The sequence below is a fragment of the Rhinatrema bivittatum genome, chromosome 7 (genome assembly GCF_901001135.1).
Source record: "Rhinatrema bivittatum chromosome 7, aRhiBiv1.1, whole genome shotgun sequence".
NCBI classification, from domain to species: domain Eukaryota; kingdom Metazoa; phylum Chordata; class Amphibia; order Gymnophiona; family Rhinatrematidae; genus Rhinatrema; species Rhinatrema bivittatum.
In genome coordinates, this window is record NC_042621.1 from 221,885,315 (window position 1) to 221,905,119 (window position 19,805).

General features: G+C 41.8%; 1 protein-coding gene across 1 annotated transcript in view; it reads left to right on the forward strand.

Annotated features, from left to right (window-relative positions):
* The window catches only part of NOC3L (NOC3 like DNA replication regulator), a 180,870-nt gene that overhangs the window by 126,879 nt on the left and 34,186 nt on the right, over nt 1-19,805 (forward strand). Inside the window, exons 12-16 of the mRNA XM_029609874.1 lie at nt 4,836-4,916; nt 6,577-6,677; nt 7,318-7,390; nt 7,498-7,561; nt 7,655-7,726. Of these exons, the coding sequence (XP_029465734.1) occupies nt 4,836-4,916; nt 6,577-6,677; nt 7,318-7,390; nt 7,498-7,561; nt 7,655-7,726 (391 nt within the window). The remainder of the gene's footprint in view (nt 1-4,835; nt 4,917-6,576; nt 6,678-7,317; nt 7,391-7,497; nt 7,562-7,654; nt 7,727-19,805) is intronic.

Here is a 19,805-nt window from a genome sequence, read left to right on the forward strand (position 1 = left end):
ATTGCTTTCATGCAAGAAGGAAGGAAGGAGAGAAAAAAGCTTACGAGACAGATTACTACCTATATCTCCTCTCCCTGCTTTACGAAACGTTTTGCTAAAACAATAGCTGCACAATTAAAATAATGCAAACTTTAAGTGTTAGCACATACAAAAAGCATACACATCTGTTTTGCTAGCAACCTAAATCATTAAAAAATGAAGTTAATTTCCTGGAAAGGAAAAAAAAACAGCGTGTAGAACTATGCATGAAGAGAAAAAGAAACTTCAAATAATTAATTTTAGTCTAGCCCTGTATTCTGCTGGTTTCACAAAAATCAAGGAAGAGTTTAGGTTGTCAGCTGAGGCCAGACACCCCATTGTTTAAGTAAGTATTGGGTGTGCCAGATAGAAAGTAGAAGGAATGGGGTCAGCCACTCCCAACTTAATCCGCAGGCCTGCTGGGAGGGGGAATTAAATACTGAATGTGTAATCTGGGGTCTGTAACAGTTTTTGGCTGTAAGTCCTTTTCTCCTACTTCCAAAGCAAGTAGCACGAAACTTCACTGACTGAGAAGCTGGTTCATGCTTTTGATTAAGTCCAGGACTACACATTAAAGACCTGTCATGGGGGGTCCATGTAGCGATTACATTCTTGCTCCCTCTCTCTTTTGGATCATTTGCTTCCCTCTCCCCCAGTGGTCTCATCAAAAGAATTTGTCTGCCTTGACATTAAACCCCCATGGTTTCTTCCTACATGCTGCTGAAATCTCCAAAAGGTTCTTTCCCTTTGTTTCTGCTTTTAATTCTATCTTATTGTCCTTTTGACTCTTAAAAAAAAAAAAAAAAAAATTACACCTTCTGTGACCACATGATACTAAAGTTAAATACACACGATATTCTGTACTCAGTAGATTTTCTTATGCTGTATCCTGTTTTCTGCAGATTATAAGACAAATTCTTAACACAAACTATATGGTCCCAAAAGAAACAAATCTGCCCTTCACACTAAAAGATCAAGAAATTCACAGGCACAAATTAAAGGCTCATATAAATCTTTCACTTGGAATCCAGCATCCTTGTTGCTAATTTTGTTCCGAGTTCAGACCGTGCACACTGGCGTTCTGACCTGGGGGGATAATCTCACTGAGATCTACACTGAGGGTTACCTGAGGGGCTTATCACCTGCGCGCACACAGGACTACCTCGGGGGCCTACCAAATATAAACACACACAATTACTGGGATTATACCTGGGGGCTTGAACCCAGGAGTTTATTCCCGACGCAAACTTTGATTCAGTACATCACGGTTCCAGGTACTTAGGAAAGTAAGTTTATTTGAGCAATAGAAGGATAGAACAAATAAAATCAGATCGTACAGAAGAAGTAATGGTAGATAATGACAATTGCTACATATATATAAAAAGCTTACATGTTTCCAAAACATCAGCCTGAGCTATCACCTCTGGAAATGTGCTCTCCCTCTCCCTGTTACTCCTTATACACTAAAATGCTTGGGAAAGCAGCGATGTTCCCTCCCTCTAGGTTCTTATCAATTTCAGGCGCAGCTATGTGCCCTTCATTCTCTCTCAGGCTTTAGTATAAGTTAATTGCTTGCTTTCTCATCATAGACCTACTGGAATAACTAAAATAGACTCTTGCCTGTTTGTAAACATCTCACAGTGCAAAACAGTAAATAGGAGTTAACTCAGAGGTTGGCCTGTGGCCTTCAAACTAGTCTGTGTCTGGGTGAGAACTCTGAATCCATACAGCCTATCCTCTATATACATCCTCAGCAAAAAGTAACAAAAAATGACTCCAAGGAAGTGAAGGAGAAGCAAAAGGAGAGAAAAGAACTGCCAGACACATTATCTGGGGGTGAGGATTGTTTCCTGGCCCCAACAGGGCATTTGCAGACCCTTCCATGTGACATCAATCGGGGACCGGCGAGGTCCTTAAAGCCGGCCCCTTCTGTGATGCTTACCGAGGTGAAGGAGAGAAAAGAACTGCCAGACGCATTATCCGGGGGTGAGAATTGTTTCCTGGCTCCAACGGGGCATTTGCAGACCCTCCCGTGTAATGTCATCAATCGGGGACCGGCAATGTCCTTAAAGCCAGCTCCTTCCGCGGCGCAGCGCCTAAGCCACGCACGGCAAAGGGGCGCGTGGCTTGAACTCTCTCATCTCAGCAGGAAGCACTGGAACTAAAACTACACTTCTCCGTAACCTCCCAGAAAGGATTGAAGGATAAGAGAGTGAAGGAGAGGCCGCCTCTGGTATGATTCCTCAACTTTGACTTTTTTCCTCATTTAAACAATGCTATAAACAAAGAGGAAAGGTCGAGTGAGACTCGAGTCCTCTGCCCCAGTAGTCACTACCCCATCGCAACCGTTGATTGAGGGGTATTTTGCGCCGGCAACAGCCTCCACACCGGGAGAAAGGTCCATAGAGGGTGCAGATATGGAACACAACCTGTCTGTCATGGACAATCAAATCTCATTTAGTCTGGAGCACCTGAAATCCCCCCCCCCCCCCCTCCATCTCAAGGCAACCCCCAGAACTCAGTCCGAGGAACGCGGCAAATGGCCGGAGAGGAATCGGTCGCAGAGGTGGGACCTGGGGGTATTACTTTGGATTGTTCAATCATGCCTAATCGAGAATTGGTAAATAATAAAGAGAAAGTGAATTTAATGCAAAGAGGACTTATAACACATGATTCCTCGAAGAAACATATTAGGCAGGAGGGGGGTGAGGACTTGGCAAGTGAAATCAATATGATTACAGAAGCATGCCGAGAAGGGGTGGTGGGTACTGGTCTCACTGTGAAGACACTATCTAAACCAAATATAATTACTCTGGATTCAATTTGGAATGTGATAGTTACACTAGAAAAATCTATCTCTTCACTAACAAATGTAATAAATACCTCACAAAATACAATTCAAATAATGGAACCTATTTTAAAATCTCAAGAGGTTAGAATTAAAGATATGTCTGACCAAATAATAGCAGTTCAAGAGGTACAAACTAAAATAATTCAATCAGATACTAATATGATGAGGAAAATTGAGAATATCGAAAATAATTTGAGGTATTTGAACCTCAGAATTTAAAATTTTCCAAATATTAGATTAATATCTCCAAAAGAACAATTTAAAAAATACCTCATGGAAGTGTTATTGTTGTCTGTAGAAGCAATTCCACCTATATCTAAAATATATTTCGCTCCAACAGCAAGAAATATGACCGAACAGGGATTGCGAGTCCCTAATTTGAATGTAGAATTGGATTTAACTGCCTTTTTAGAAGCTCCATCAGAGGAGCAGATAGAATATCGTGGAACTTTACTTGTATCATTTGTTTTGCCTACAGATAGGGATTTAATTCTAAGATTGTTCCTCCAAAATCAAAAAAGTTAATTTGGGACAAAAAGTCTGGATATATCCAGATATGACAAGAGAAATACAAACTCGTAGGAAGCTATTTATGGAAATGAGTCAGGAAGCAAGATTACTAGGTGCTCAAATAAACATTAGATATCCATGTAAATGTTTGATGAAAATTGATAGTAATAGATATATCTTTTATGAACCATCACAACTATGGAGTTTTTTGGATGGCTGTAAGAGTGAGACTAGTACCACCTAGCTATTTCAGGTGATAAAAGGAAGATAGGCTGATATTACCTCCTTATTTTCTTTTTGGTCTTTTGTTTTATTTGTATTGAAGTGTTTCAATAAGTCCTTCGATCTTTTCATTTCTTTATGATGATGTTAATAGTTAAGGCAGTTTGTTAGTTTGCACGCTAACTGTTTTCTTCTCATTACCCATTAAGGATATGAGATATATGAAAATGTGTAATGTAAACTTATTTTACTTTTGTATTTTGAAAACTGATAAAGAATTAGAAAAAAAAATGACTCCAACATATACGGATAAGAGTAGCAATTTTCAAAAGCCCATTTACATGTGTGAAACCTTTTGAAAATGACCTCTTTAGTCTTTTAGGTGGTATTGCCACTTTTAAGAAAGACATTGGTTGTTTATGCTCGCTGTTCCTGCAGAAGGATTTGGGCTTCTGTTTGAAGAGCAGCTTTGTTTTTTGATCAGCAGTTAGCATCTGTAACTGTGTCAGTCTGATGAAGTGGACCCTTGCCCTTGAAAGCTTATGCCTCAGTAAATCTGTTTGTATGTAAGGTGGAAACCAGCCTTTGCATTATTAGGGTCTGTAGTCTTGTATTGCTGGTCCTTTCCTTTGTCAAGCATTGATGTAGGCTTGTAAAAACTAATGAAGTGAAGGAAAAGCCTCCTGGAATGCTACGAGAATGCCATAACATTTAAATGTTGGTCTTTCTAGTTCATTGTCTAATTTTATTTATTTATTTATTTTTAATTTTTATATACCGGAATTCCTGTATACAATACAAATCAGTCCGGTTTACAATAAACGAAAAGATTGCCCCAGTCTGGGAGGTCAGACCGGGGTTGTTTACATCGAACAATGAACATTGAAAAATAACATTGAAAAATAACAATTAACATTAATAACAATTAACATTAATCTGATCATTCAGTCTCTGGTTCTGTTCCATTTCCCTGATCTGTTGCTTTCATTGTTTTCTTGGAGAGGTTTTATGTTTTTTACTTTGAATCTGCACTGATCATTGTTTTCCAGAATAAGGAATTTGACACAGACGGTTTCCCATCCATTACCTACAATACCAAGATCTTTTTGTGGTCTTCTGCAGCTTGCGAGATTGCAGCTGCTGTTCAGCTGACATTCTGACCTAATCAAAAAGTATTTCTTGATTTGTCAAAAAATCTGCTTCTCTGCTTGCTTATTTTTATAATCTTTTTCAGTGGAAGAAAGCTGAAGAGAAATTGGAGAAAGAACTTTTAGAGGCTGAAGCCACAGAGAGCAAGGAAAAAAAATTGAAACTTGTAAGCCTCCTTTTACTTTTTTTTTACTTTTTATGTACCATATTTACTCGCATATTAGCCTAATCACGTATAAGCTGACCATTGATTTTTAACCTCCTAAACCTGGAAAATGCAAAACCAAGCATTGGCCGAGGTTCAAAATTTGATAGCCTATAGTGGTGTTTGCAACGAACTGTCAGAAATAGGCCAGGTATGTATCTTTGTCTTTTAATATCACCCTCATGATACAGGCTTACATTTGCCTTACAAGAATATTTCAGATGTAACTTACTTGCTTTGTAAACATCTCAATACCAATTTGTAGTATGGTAAATTTCAATTAAAAACAAAGCTGGTGTGTTCTATCAGTTGATCTTACCTACTGAAATGACGTTTTATTACGTTGTTTTCCTGTCGTGCACAAATTGAATGTTGAACTTGTGTCCTCAAATGTAGACAATCAAGGCATGAGAATTCATGTTTCACAAAATGATTTAAAACATTTTAGAACAGAACATAGTTCATAAATATTGCATTAAAAATCAACCATTTTAAATAATTAGCATAATACCTATTTTTTTTATTATTGCTAATATACTAATAGGTAGCTGTGAGTGGCTTGCCCACATTGGCCTGAATGTGTAGCAACCATACTTTGGTCTAAAATTTGGTTGTGATCCGCTGATTAGCCTAACTCAGCTTTTCAGGCTTATTTTGGAGCATAAAATTCTAGGCTTGCATACAAGTATATGCAGTACTACTTTTCCTCTGTTGAAACTTCCACTGCAGGGGCACCGCCTCCGAAGTGTACCCATGAATGCTTTTCAGTAGCGGGAGAAGGGTCTACAGTAGAGGTAACTCTTTCCTCCCTCTGTGGGCCTTAGCATACCACTTCTTTGGGGCATCTACAGCCAGTCAACCCCCAACAGACAGAGGAGTTGCACTTTTCTTATTTTCAAACCATTTGCACACACATTTTGAATATTTCTGTTATGTATGCAGGTCGTAAGCACTCCTGGGGTTTTGTTTTTTTTTTTGGGGGGGGGGGGTTTGTGCGTTCAGAATTCTGTACAGATTTTAGGGCTGCCGAAAAACCACATTGTGAGTAATTTTCCAGCTGCTTGCACAGGGATAATGTCTGTGTATTTTTAACCTGTATACTTTTGCTTTCAATATTGCCATGGGCACAAGTCCCCACTGACGTTTGCACCTGCAGGTACTGCTTTTCCTGGAAATAATGCATGTACAGTTAAAATGCACATCTCTGGATGTTTTTTTTTCTCTGCCCCAAGCTAAATACCTCCTTTCCTCTTATGGAATGCCGCCCCTTAGGGTGTATAAAAGTATAGATAGGAACTTTTAGCCACATTGAGGCAGGGCAGGGTTTCAGATAGCCACTTTGAAATATATATCCTCTGTGCAGACCCCTTCCCCCTCGGAACACCACCTCTTCATACAACAGGTAAAAGTACAAATATAGAGTGCGGGCAATGTTCAAAAAGCCCATTTCTGTGGCCAATGCGCTCTTTTACCCACGGACATGACTTTTAAAATTACTCACTTAGATATATGTATACCATTTTTGTCTCATTCTGACAGTAGAAACCTTTTCATGATTTTTTTTTGTAGTAATATTTCTTTATTGAAAACTAATCCTGTTATCTGCCCTGTTTTGTTGTAGCACACAGAGACGCTGAATATCGTATTTTTAATCTATTTCCGAATATTGAAGAGAGCTCAGAAATCTCCTCTTCTTCCTGCTGTTTTGGAAGGCCTTGCCAAGTAAGGGTTTTTTATGCCGTTTAGTAATGGGGAGTGCAATAATGCGGAGCATGCAGTCCATGGAGCTTGTAGTTTGTATCCATGAACTTGCAAGCTCTCTTTCAAAGGAAAACTCCTCGCAGAGCTTCCCTTTGAAAATGCCAGTGGCACATGGGATCCAGGTATAAAGTATGTGCTGGAAATTAAGTATGGAGATTTGACTATGCAAAATCTACACTTGGTTTCCCTCCTCCCTCCCCCAACATAACTCTGTTCCCTTTTTTTTCTCCAATAAGTAAAAGTATGTGTGTTGTGGACATGTGTACTTTTACCCTTGTGCATGGGAGGGAATGGGGCGGGAACAATAATCAGATCGTAGTGGGTAAACATGAGTTGATCCAGGTAAAAATGTCTGTTTATTGCCCCTAGAGTTCCTAAAATCTGAGGCCTGTGTTTGCATGAAATGGCTTTTCGCTGTTCTTATAGTACTGACCACATTTTGGTGCCAACTCTGGACTTCCACATTGTCAATATTGTCCATTTAAAGAGAGCATAAACCATAACAGAACTTCAGCACTATAGAATTACTTCGACTGGACTTGCAAAAAAAATCTTATTTGCTTTTGGGGGAAATAACTAAAATTGCCAATTTTAATTCTAGATTTGCTCATCTTATAAATATAGAGTTTTTTGATGACCTGCTGGTTGTTCTGCATTCGCTCATTGCGTCTGGTGTAAGTAGACCTTTTCCTATATCCCTGAAGTTTATTTCTGATGTATTAGTTAAAATCCATCTTTGTAAATGTTATACTTCCATGTAACAGTTCTTTCATCTGTATAGGATCTGAGCTACAGAGAAAGTCTTCACTGCATTCAGACTGCTTTTAATATTCTGTCTGGTCAAGGTAAGGTCTGTTTTATGCTGCTATAATTCTAATGTCATCCAAACAAATATAGCTGGAATAAACCTAATATATAACATTTCTTGTTTTAAATAGGTGATGTCCTTAACATTGACCCCTTAAAATTCTACACTTGCCTCTACCAAATTTTATTTGGTCTACATGCAGGTAATGCCAGCTGGTGGTTTTTACATTCTATCATATTGATTCTCTTTAATAGTTTGTTTTCAATATCTTTGGAAAGATGTTCTCAGCCTTGAGATCTGATGTTTAAATACTGAGTACATGTTGAAAGTTGTAGAAGTCAGAAGGCTTACAGTTACATTAAGTAACAGCCTAGTAGTTAGAGCAGTGGGATGTGAACCAGGGAAGCCAGGGTACAGATTCTGCTTTTTTCATGGAAGCTTCCTGTGACCTTGTGCAAGTCACTTCCCTATTCGTTACCTGGGTACTCATTCAGATTATAAACTCTCTGGGGCAAGGACCTACCCTACTGTACATGAATTGTAACTCATCTTGAGCACAGGTTTGGAAAGGTGAGTGAATAAATCCAGTCCCAACCCTCTGTCATTATTTGCTTCTTTACAATGCCAGCAGGATCTCTTCTTCACTTAATTGTGTTAGACATGAAGTTATCTTGCACTTCTCTGTCTAAGAACCTAGCCAATTTTTTCATTACTGTAGTTCTAATTAGTAGAAAAATGCTTTTAGGAAGAATTTGAGGATCCAGTTTCAACATGGCCACCTGCTTATGTCTTGGACTGTTCCAGTTTTTGGCCTCCTGAGTGGGTTTCTAGTACTTAAACAGCAAAGAATGGAAGTGATTTTTTACTATCTTGCTTTGGACTTGCCTCTAGAAAGCCCTGCTTCTTACAAGGGAGAAACAGTTTCCCACATATAGTTCTATTTTGACCATTTAAAAATTCAACCTCATGACTTGCCAGTATTGCAAAAACTTAATTCTGGCATTCTCTGCACTCAGACAGGCCAATCCTGTCTGAGTGCAGAGAATGCCAGAATGCACCCCTACCAGCAGATGGCGTCAGAGTAAAAACGTACGTCACGGATATATAGCTCTGCCCCGACATCAGCCTGCCAGTATTCTCTGTCTCCAGAAGATGGTGGACATGCATTTCCCTATCGGGGACTGCCTGTCATTAAACCTTTTCTCTCTCTCTTTTTTTTTTTTTTTTAATCGCATCTCTTGTACTCCTGAGGTGACATCATAGGACCCTCTCTCGCTTTTAGTCTGGTAGCTCTTTCAAGCATAGACTTAAAAAAAAAAAAAAAAAAGTGAAGCAATTGGCGGACGAAGGAGGCTCAGCGTTGAAGGCTTTAGCCCCCCCCCCCCCCTTCCATAGCTGGAGACCTAGTCATACTCTCAGCCAGGACAAAAAAGTTAAAGAAATGAAGACAAGCAGATGGCAGAGTGTAGGGAGGTTTTATTCCCCTATTTCTTCTTGCCGGGTCTTCCTCCCTTGGTGTGAGTGTTCAGCGTTCTTTTCTTCCTTGCTCTCACTTCTCTGGTGAGTTTAGTGAAGTGCGGTGATGGCATAGGTGCGGTGGTTTGAGCATTCTCTGCCTAGGCCCCTCATCTAGGCTTGATTTTTTGAGTTATGTGGTAGGCTGCGGCAGCACTTTAGCGTGATTGTTCGTGCGCATGATTGACGCAAGGCAGTATGGTGACTTACTCACACTCTTGCATGCCGACTGGTGTGCATGCTGTCACGGCATTATTTCGGAGCGCCTATTTGAGACTGAGCGCTGTATGGAGCGTGTACTGAGTGCTGACTTGCGTGCGTGCTAATCACTTTCTTCGGTGTGTGTTGAATGCATACCTGAGCACGTATGGGAGTGCCTATTTGAGCGCGAACTGAGCGCTGACTTAAGCTCGTACCGAGCACTTATCTAAATGCATGTTGACTTGAGAGCATGCTGAGTGCCTAGTTGAGTGCATACAGGGCAACTACTTCAATGCGAGCATGCTGTGACTGTGCTTGAACACGTCTTTTATTTGGGCACAAGTGAAGCGAGGCCCTATGGCGCTGGTGAGAAGTCTAAGGAGTCCCTGATGATAAGTAGGAAGATGTGGATACAGATGATTCTGGCGAAGATTTGAGTTTCTCCCCTCTAGCTGAAGGGGAAATTCCTCCAAATTTGGAACCACATAGAACTCTGCTCTGTTTCTTTTATGTTGATGAGTTACAAAGTCTGTTATCTGAGACTCTGAAGCTGCTTGGTATGACTGGGAGTGACTCTAAGGGTGCGCAAAAGATTGATCCCTTTTTGGTCACCCTGTGCAACCATCTTGTTTCTTTTCCCTCCTGGATGCATTTCAAGAGCTGATTGCCCTTGTATGGGATGAAAAGCTCAAAGAGGGACACACTTTGACGGACTGTACCCCTTGGAACGGGGTTGAGGTGAACAGTTACATTTTTCGAAGGTGGAAATGCTGATGTGTTCTGTGTCTAAACATTCAACCTTGTGGTAGAAGGAAGGGTAGTTCAACAAGATGCTCAGGATAGGAGAATTGAAGCTGTTCTTTAACAGGCATTGAGACCATGGCAATGAATTTGCAACTTGCCTCTTGTTGCTCCCTGGTGGCTCGGGCAAGTCTATGCCTCTCTCTGGAGCCTGAGTTAGTGGAGGCGAATAGCAGAGCATTATTTCAACCGAGCCACTTCCTTACTAGTTGCGGGCTTTGATTTGGGAGCAGCTAGAAGTCCGCTGTGGTTGAGAAATTGGTTGGCAGATACAACTTCTTTCAGTCTCACGAGGTTCCCTTTAAGGGTTCTTTTTTATTTGGACGTGAGTTGGAGAACATGGTACATGGAATCCAGGTCCCTCATTTGCCAGAAGATAAGTCATCATCACATCCTTTTGGGCAAAAGGCTGTGCTAGAGGCTGCAGGTGTTGTCATCTCTATAGGGTAGCGACTAGTCAGAGTTCTTGTCCTCTTGATAAGTTTCAATCCTTTTGATCCAGAAAGCCTCGGAAGAAGGTGGGCTCTGGGAACAGAGCACCTCGTCTGTCTCGCCGTTATCAGAGCTGGGTCTGGATCACATCGGTCCAATGGGTCCTGGGAGTGTTAAGAGAAGGCTATGCTCTGAAGTTTTCTTCTCTTTGTTTGGATGCCTTGGGGTCTCACCTTGCAGCTCCCTACAGAAGGAGGGAGGCAGTGGAGACTTCAAGGAGGCTGTTGGACTTGGTCTGTAATTCCTTTTCTTAGGATCGCAAGAAAATATGGGATGCTGTTCCACAAGTGACGTTTGTGGGTGACTCATTTCTGTATGGAAACTCTATGCGCCATAATAATGGCAGTGCAATCAGGAATTTTTCAGTCTCTAGATCTGATGAAGGCATTTCTACATATTTCCATTTGTTGGGAACATCATTGTTTCCTGTGGTGTGCTGTTCTGGGATGTCCTTATCGGTTTAGGGCTTTGCCCTTCCAACGGGCCACTGCGCCCAAGGCCTTCTGTAAGTTCATAGTGGTAATAGTGGCATCCTTCCACAAGGGCGGTGTCTTGGCTCCCCTTATCTGCATTGGAAGAAAGTCACCTGTCTTCTCGCATGGAAAGAGCTAGACTGAGTGGTGAACTTGGCCAGGAGCACCTTATAGCTGACTCAGATGCCAGAGTATCTTGGTGCCGTGTCGTTTCCCAGCAGGGCTGAGTGTTTTGGCCAGGGAGTCGTATTCAGAAGTTGATTGCTCCAGATCAGACCGAGGGAAGGTCTATTCACCCAACAGTTATAATTTAATTTTTATTAATTTCAAAATAATAAAGCATTGACATCTTTGTACAGAAACAAAGATATTAGTGGAAAAATAACATAAGAAAAATATAAGTATATTATACAGTCCACAAATCAAGCAATGGGGGAGGAATATTTTAAGGAGCCCAACAAAGGAAACATCAATCTTAAGAAAAAAGAAAGGCAATAACATGTCAATCCTCCCCTTAATATGCCTAAGATATAGTACTCTCTAGGGGAGAGGAGATAGGTAACAACCTTTTCTGAGAATCAAGAAACAATTTGAGTTGTTCAGGAACAAAAAATATAAATGTATCATTATTTAACTTACTGATACATTTACATGGATATCTTAACTGAAAAGATGCTCGCAAAGACAGATTCCTGTCGCAAGGACAAAAAAAACTTTTCTCCTCTCTTGAGTGGCTTTTGCTAAATCAGGAACAATTTGAACAAACTGACCTATGAAATTAACTCCTATATTTTGAAAATAATTATGCAAAACTAAGCCAAGATCATTCTCATAAATAAATGAGACCAAAAGTGTTGCTCTTTCAAATATCTCCGTAGTAGAGGATTCCAGGAACTGTGTTAAGTTCTCAAAATCCACCTGGTGTTGTGCCTCAACCTCTCTTGATCTAGTAAACGGAAGAAAATATACTTTGTTGAATGAGGGAATATCTTCTGAAGAAATTTTTAATATCTCAGTCATATATTTACGGAGTGTAACACGAGGCTGTTCTCCCATTATCCTTGGAAAGTTAAAAAAATCTTAGATTTAAATGCCTAAGACGATTCTCAACAATTTCAACTTTCCTGTTTATAGCTCCTTGGCGCTCCAGCAATCCGGCAATCCGGCAATCAGGCAATCAGGCTGCATTTGAGCCCTCTTATTTACAGGTCCTGGGTTTGGCAGCCATGTTGGGGGTTTGCCCTGGGAGAGGGCTCAAATGCAGCCTGTTCAACGTGACTTACCAGTGGGGTCTACAGTCTTAGGACTACATGGTGAGGCTTCTCTTGAGTGAGTGCCCACTTGTAATGGTGGCTGCAATAGATCTTCTAAGGAAGGGAGTTTCCTTAGAGATGCCGGAATCGTAATATGGATTGCTGGAGCGCCAAGGAGCTTCAACCGATTGGAAACACATGCAGTTCGGCTGGCATGCTTGTGATTCGTCGAGCTTCTAGAGACTTGGGTGGTTGGGATAATATCGGACAATGCACCCATAGTGTCATACTTCTTTCTTCAAGCCGGAACAGAGAGCCCTCAGTTGTCAGAGCAAATGGATGAGTTCATGACATGGGCAGTGTCGGCCAAGGACTTTCCACTCATGGTTGTGCACTAGGGTCATCCTTCTGGCTTTGCTAGCCAATGTGAGGTTCAGAGGTCCTTTAGTCGCAGGCAGGATCCGAAGCTCTACATATTGATGCGCTCGTTCCAGAGGGGCCGTGGGGCGTGGAGCTATATCCCTTCCCACCATAGCCACTATTAAGCAGGGTCATGCAAAAGATCGCAAGACAGACCTAAACTTGTGTATCTGGTGGCTCCGGCTTGGCCGAAGTCCGTGGTATGCCGCACTGCAGAGGCTACTGATTGGCAGTCCTCTCAAGCTGCCACCTGGCCAGATCCTCTCAAGCTGCCGCCCTGGCAAGGACCCATTTTACATGACGATCCAGGTTGATTTTGTTCTTTGGTTTTTGAAACATTTTTATTCTGCTGCAGTGATTACACCTTGCGCCGGATTGGAACATTTTTTCTATGTATCTGGCTTATGTTAGCATTTGGAGTGTTTTTGAGGACAAGTATGAGGTTTGAGGTTTTCAGCCTCTCAAAGTGTAAATTCCATTAATTTTTGGAAGTTTCATGTGGCAGCTCTCTCCTCATCTAGGGGGCCAAGTCAATGGAGGGCCTTGGTCTCCCTTTCCAGATGTGTCTCGATTCTTGAAAGGAGTTAAGAATCTTTGTCCTCAAATAACTCAGCTATCCTTAAAGTTGGACGCTCTGTCACTGGAACATAACTCTCAATATACAGGCCACTTAAATAAGATCCAGAGTTTGGAAGAAAAAGTGAAAAATGTCCAGAAGGTCCAGTCATCAATAATCCAGGAACTTATAGCTATAAACAGGAAAGTTGAAATTGTTGAGAATCGTCTTAGGCATTTAAATCTAAGATTTTTTTAACTTTCCAAGGATAATGGGAGAACAGCCTCGTGTTACACTCCGTAAATATATGACTGAGATATTAAAAATTTCTTCAGAAGATATTCCCTCATTCAACAAAGTATATTTTCTTCCGTTTACTAGATCAAGAGAGGTTGAGGCACAACACCAGGTGGATTTTGAGAACTTAACACAGTTCCTGGAATCCTCTACTACGGAGATATTTGAAAGAGCAACACTTTTGGTCTCATTTATTTATGAGAATGATCTTGGCTTAGTTTTGCATAATTATTTTCAAAATATAGGAGTTAATTTCATAGGTCAGTTTGTTCAAATTGTTCCTGATTTAGCAAAAGCCACTCAAGAGAGGAGAAAAGTTTTTTTTGTCCTTGCGACAGGAATCTGTCTTTGCGAGCATCTTTTCAGTTAAGATATCCATGTAAATGTATCAGTAAGTTAAATAATGATACATTTATATTTTTTGTTCCTGAACAACTCAAATTGTTTCTTGATTCTCAGAAAAGGTTGTTACCTATCTCCTCTCCCCTAGAGAGTACTATATCTTAGGCATATTAAGGGGAGGATTGACATGTTATTGCCTTTCTTTTTTCTTAAGATTGATGTTTCCTTTGTTGGGCTCCTTAAAATATTCCTCCCCCATTGCTTGATTTGTGGACTGTATAATATACTTATATTTTTCTTATGTTATTTTTCCACTAATATCTTTGTTTCTGTACAAAGATGTCAATGCTTTATTATTTTGAAATTAATAAAAATTAAATTATAAAAAAAAAAAAAGAATCTTTGTCCTCCCTGGTGGCTAACAGTGCCCTTATGGAACCTTAATCTGGTTCTGGATTCTTAGTGGTTCCTGCCTTTCGACCATTATGTAGCCTCTCCTTGAAGCTACTTTCCTTAAGGACAGTATTTCCTATGTGTGACTCCAGGGACAATGCAGTTTCGGTCTGAACATTCTGTTGCTGAAAAAGGTTCAAAGGTTCATTTGAATCAATCTGTTTCTCCTGTCTGTGCTGGTCAGGACTAGAGATGAGTGATTATTGTTTCTTGTATATCTTGGATGTTGAGAGATATCTGAGATTGTTTGGAGGCTACTAAACATGTCAAGCAGTCTGATCGATTGTTTCTGCTCCATGGTGGAGGTAAACAAGGGGAACTGGCAATGTGGGCAACTAAGGCCCATTGGCAAAAGAATGTCATCACGACTGTCTGTTTGGTTGCCGAGATTCCTTTCTCTAAGCGACTTAGAGCACAATCTGCTAGGGCTCAGGCGCTAGTGTGGGTGGAGCCTTGATTGTCTCCGGTTTTCCTGGGCAGCAATGTGGACTTTCTTGCATAACTTCCCAAGCTTTCTGCTTGGCTGTTCAGGCTCCGCAGAGTGCAGCTTTTGTGCATGCGATCTTAATTGGACAGCGAGCAGCCTCACGCCCTGTTCGGGAGTTGCTTTGGTACATCCCAGTTGTGGGGATTAGCCTGCCTGAGTGCAGAGGAAGGAGAAATTACTACTTACCTGTTTAATTTCCTTTCCTCTAAGGAAGGAGGCCAATCCCTGACCTGCCCTCGGATGCCGATTTTTGCCTTTGGTTCGCTCTTCAGGTGCGGATGTTGCAGGGTCTTGTTCTTGTTATTCATTGGAGGACTGATAAGTGATTTAACCGGTCCCTCAATTTAGTGAACTTTAATTCTTTGATCTGTACTCAGTGTTCTCCTCTGGTTAGAAGCATGAATGATTGATTGTTATTAATCATTTTCAAGTACAATAAGTTTGGCTTTTTCAGAGAATACTGGCGGGCCGATGGTGCAGAGCTATATATCTGCGACATCAACTTTTACTCAGTCTCCATCTGCTGGTAGAGGTGCATAGCCCACTTTTGGGGGTTGGCCTGCCTTCCTTAGAGGAAAGGAAATTATCATGTAAGTAGTAATTTCTCCTTCTCTTTAAAGTTTTAAAATTCATTTGTTATTTATAAATAGGGTACATTTGCTTACAGCATTTTTATATCATCATAATGCTGGAAAAGAGTGTTAAAGACCAGGAAATGTTCTCTGCTCCCTAGCCAAGAAAAAGAAAAGTGTGTAAGCAAAGATTTAAAACAAAAAAATAGAAAACTATTCAGAATATGACAACATGGTTTTCAGACCACAAGTTGGCATATTTTGAATTAATTTTGAAAAAAACATTTTGGGCTGACACACTTTTTATTCCTTTTTTGTTTTTTTTTAATGTGATATTGACCAGTCACTAAGAAAATGACTGAGACCTAGAAACATTTTGGATTGTTTGTTACCATCTGGTACCAGGCTGCTGTTTAGATTTTGTGCAAATTTAGTTTATTTTTAATAGCTTCTGTTTGATCATGCTGGGTATCTTTACATTAATTGAGAACACTGTATTCTATTCTCTTACAAAAAGCTTTACAGTGCTGACTCTTTGCTACAAAATTAAATTTGCTGCGGGTAGGAGCATAAAGAACCCTATTCTGATTTATTTAATTAAATTTGATTGCACACTCAGCCTTCTAGTCCAGAGCGAGTTACAAAAATATAGGTCTACTAAAACACAATAAATCTATGCTATATACAATTACAAATAGCATTCAAATAATAAAAAAACCTATTCCCCCCCCCCCCCCAAAAAAAAAAAACCACCACCCCATCACCCTCCATGGATTCAATCCCTCTTCTCCTCCATAGCACACCCTATTCAATTCCCTCAGCAAATCCCCTGCTCATCTAAAAAAAAAAAAATTGAGCTATGTTTTTGAAATGTTATTGTTTTGTTTAATGGAATTCTTTTGGAAAACTTTGAAAAGTAAAATGTCATAACTGAACTAAGCTGGTTCCAAGAAAACATGGGAGATTCAGCTTTGTGACTCCTGATGTGTCATGTCACTAGCTGGGTCCAGCTTCAGAGATGTTCTGCTCATGGCTTGGCTATGTCAGTACTTCAGAAGTATGGCAGGTACTTAATTCAAGCAAGTTAGGAAAGGTGGTTTTTCCCCAACTTTCCTGAATAGTGATGCTGGACTCTTAGAAATCTCTAGGATGGGTGATGAACCTAATAGAGAGCCATTTAGTCTCCTCTCAAACTCTGGAGTATCTGGGAGCCATTTCTGCAGGTAAAACAGTCTTTCAGAAAAATTGGTCTCTCTATATCTGGGTAAAGGTATACTTGTAGACCATCTTTCCCTGTACATACCCAGATCAGTGCAGACTCCTGGGTTTTGCTTCCCTGCTAACAGATGGAGACAGAGAAAGTTTCACTGACACTGAGCATAACCGAGTGTGCCACCTGCAGTCCCTCAGTATTTCTCTGTCTCCAGCAGATGGTAGATAGTCAAAATCTGCAGTCTGGAGTTTAAAAAAAAAAAATCAGAATGAGAAGAAAATAAGATGATTTCCTCCCAGGGTGGTGTTAGGTCCTGGTAGGTCCATCCCCCCTGGTTTGAGTCTGACGAGCAGAGGATTGGTGACCCTTGATGGCAGCTTGCTCCGAGATTCCTTGGGGGTGTTTATCTGGTGGTCCAGAACCCTCATGCTCCTAATGCAATATTGGTCCACTGGCAGCTCTGCATTTCGGATCCCGTTTGAGTAGGGAAGTATTGAATTTCTGTTCCTCTTTGTTCCGGGGATAGTTACAGCAGTGGATGCAGTTTAAAAACAAAAACAAGCAAAAGCGAATGGGAGACAGTGGAATCGTGATGCTGGCCACGCAGAGCCTTGATCGCTGTTTCAGAGCTGGTCACTCAGAGGTTCCCTGAGGTTCAGGTAAATGGGATGGCGATAGCGGAGTGTTGCTCAAGCCGCATGGCAATGGCGCAAGGCATACAGTGCCGTTCATGTGCATACTTGCAGTCATGCCTAAATTTAAATGGCTGTATTCTGTGTGCTTCCCTGGTGGGGAATGCACTTCAGAGGAGCCCAGCGCTAGACTGACTGCTAAACGAGCCTCACAGGTGACAGGTTCTAGCCCTGAGGCTTTTCCCATCAGCACGGGAACAGTGGCCATTTTTGATTACCTAGCAGTGTCTGCAGCATCAGTGGGAGAGGCAGGGGAAATCCCCTCCTCAGCTATCACTGGCAGTTCCCTGTCCCATGAAGGTGCAGAGAGGCACGTGCACCAAGAAACAGTCTCTGGTTCTGGTAGAGGTCTTCTGCTGGTTTAAATTTGCAATGTGGGATGCTGGCTCTCAGCCCCAGTCCCCAGGAATTCTCAGCTGGTCAAGAGGCCTGCGCTTTTGAGAAGCTCTTCAGGCCTTCGGTGATTTTCAGTGCTGGATGTTGAACAGATCTGGGACTACATGCACTGAAGGTGCAACATGGTAGGCTGCGGTGGCGGTTCTTTTCCCGCGTGCGTAGGCACGTGCACGCTTTCTTGCTGTGTGGCGGTTGCACGCACAGGGTTTTCTGTTTGTAAGGCTGCAGCCTAGATTTGAGCGCGTAAGTCTGTGACCTAGACTTAAGTGCATATTTGTGCAAGTACTTGCGTGTGTTTTTGCGAAGGTACTTCTGCACATAAGACCTAGACTGGAGCGCGTACTTCCGCAGGTGCTTGTGCGCATAAGACTGTGACCTAAACTTGAGCGCATATTTACATGGGTACTTGTCTGCATACGACCGCGGCCTAGAGGACTGCGTATTTGCGCGTGTACTTGTGTGTGTACGACTGCGACCTAGTCTTGAGCACGTATTGTGCACATCCTGGAGGGGGTGCGCCTGTATGTTGGTGGCGTTGGTGTGCATGTAGGAGGCCGTCTACAGCCGAAGTTCAGGAGAGCTAGGCACTCGGGAGTAACAGGTCCAAGTGCCTTACTATCTGTGAGACTTGCCATCTGAGATCATTTCAGTCCTCACTCTAGTCTGTCAGCACTGTTTAGATGCTCAAAGTGATTTGACTACTTCAGCTTTTGCCCATGTTGGGGACATCCCCTCATCCCGTGATGTTTCAGGAGGGGAGTGGCATGGTCAGTTTTCCTCCTCCCTTGTTCCCAATGGAAGAAGCTTCCCAGAGAGAGCAAAGTTGGACCTCCTCCTCCTGGATGGAATGTTTCCAGGGTCTGTAGACCTTTCTGCAGGGCTGCCCAGTGAAGGCAAAGCAAACTACTATTTAGGGATTGGGTGCTCAGGCCTCTCCCATTTGTCAGTCATAGCGGGCAATTGCTTCAGGGAAATTGTCTCTTGTAATGTTCAAGGGAACGGGGAATTGGTTTTCTTACCTCTAGAAGAGGGTGAAATTACATCTGATTGAGAGCTGCATTGGGCTCTGCTCAAATGTTTTCCTTTTTCGCTGAGTTTGTTGGCTTGGACCCTGAACACGCTCGGTGTGGCCTGAGTCTATTGGCTGAGATCTTGAACATGCTCAGTGTGGCCGAGGTCAATTTAAGTTAAGTGTCCTGTTTCTTTTCCCCCTGTATCCAGTTCAAGAGTTAATTGGTCTTTGGTGGAATGCCCCAGAGGCAAGTTTACAAAGGGGGAATACCAGTTTCTTATATTCCATCTATTCCATATTTCTGAAAAAAAAAAAAAGAAGGGACGTTTCAGCTGATATTGCATTTAAAGAGTCTCTGCATGGAGACTCTGAGGTCCAACTCTGAGGTCTGTCATAGCAGCGGAACGCAAGGGAGAGTTCTTGGCATCTCTCAACTTGACAGAGGCATATTTGCACATAGCCAACAAACTGGAGCACGAGAGATTCCTGAGGTTCTTGAGCCTAAGAGAACATTTTCAGTTTCGAGCCTTTCCCTTTGGCGATGGTTCCGTGTACCTTCACCAAGATGATGGTGGTGGCGGCAGCTGCATTGCAAGAAGAGGGTGTGCTGGTGCATCCATGTTTGGACGACTGGCTCATTCAAGGGAAATCAGAGGACCTCTGTTGACAATCAGTACAAAATGTACTGATGCATTTGAAGTCTCTAGGGTGGATAATGAACCTAACAGAGAGCCATTTAGTCTCCTCTCAAAGTCTAGAGTATCTTCGAGCTCAGTTCAAAATGCTGGCAGAGAGAGTGTTTCTCATGGAGTCAGATTGCAGTCAGATTCGGCATCTGCTAGAACTTTCAGTGCCCAGGTTCCTGGACTATATACGTGGCTTCTATAACATGGACATTGGAATTAATGCATTGGGCATTCATGCATAGGTGGCCTCTGCAGGGAGCTCTTCTCTCCCACTGGAATCTTTTATTGGACGAATTTCATCTTTCTCTTCCTTTAGAGGAGGAAGCCAGGGACAATCTTTCCTGGTGGCTTACTCACACCAATCTCGAGTATGGTGCAGAATTGGAGGTTCTGAATTGGGTAATAGTCTCCACTGATACA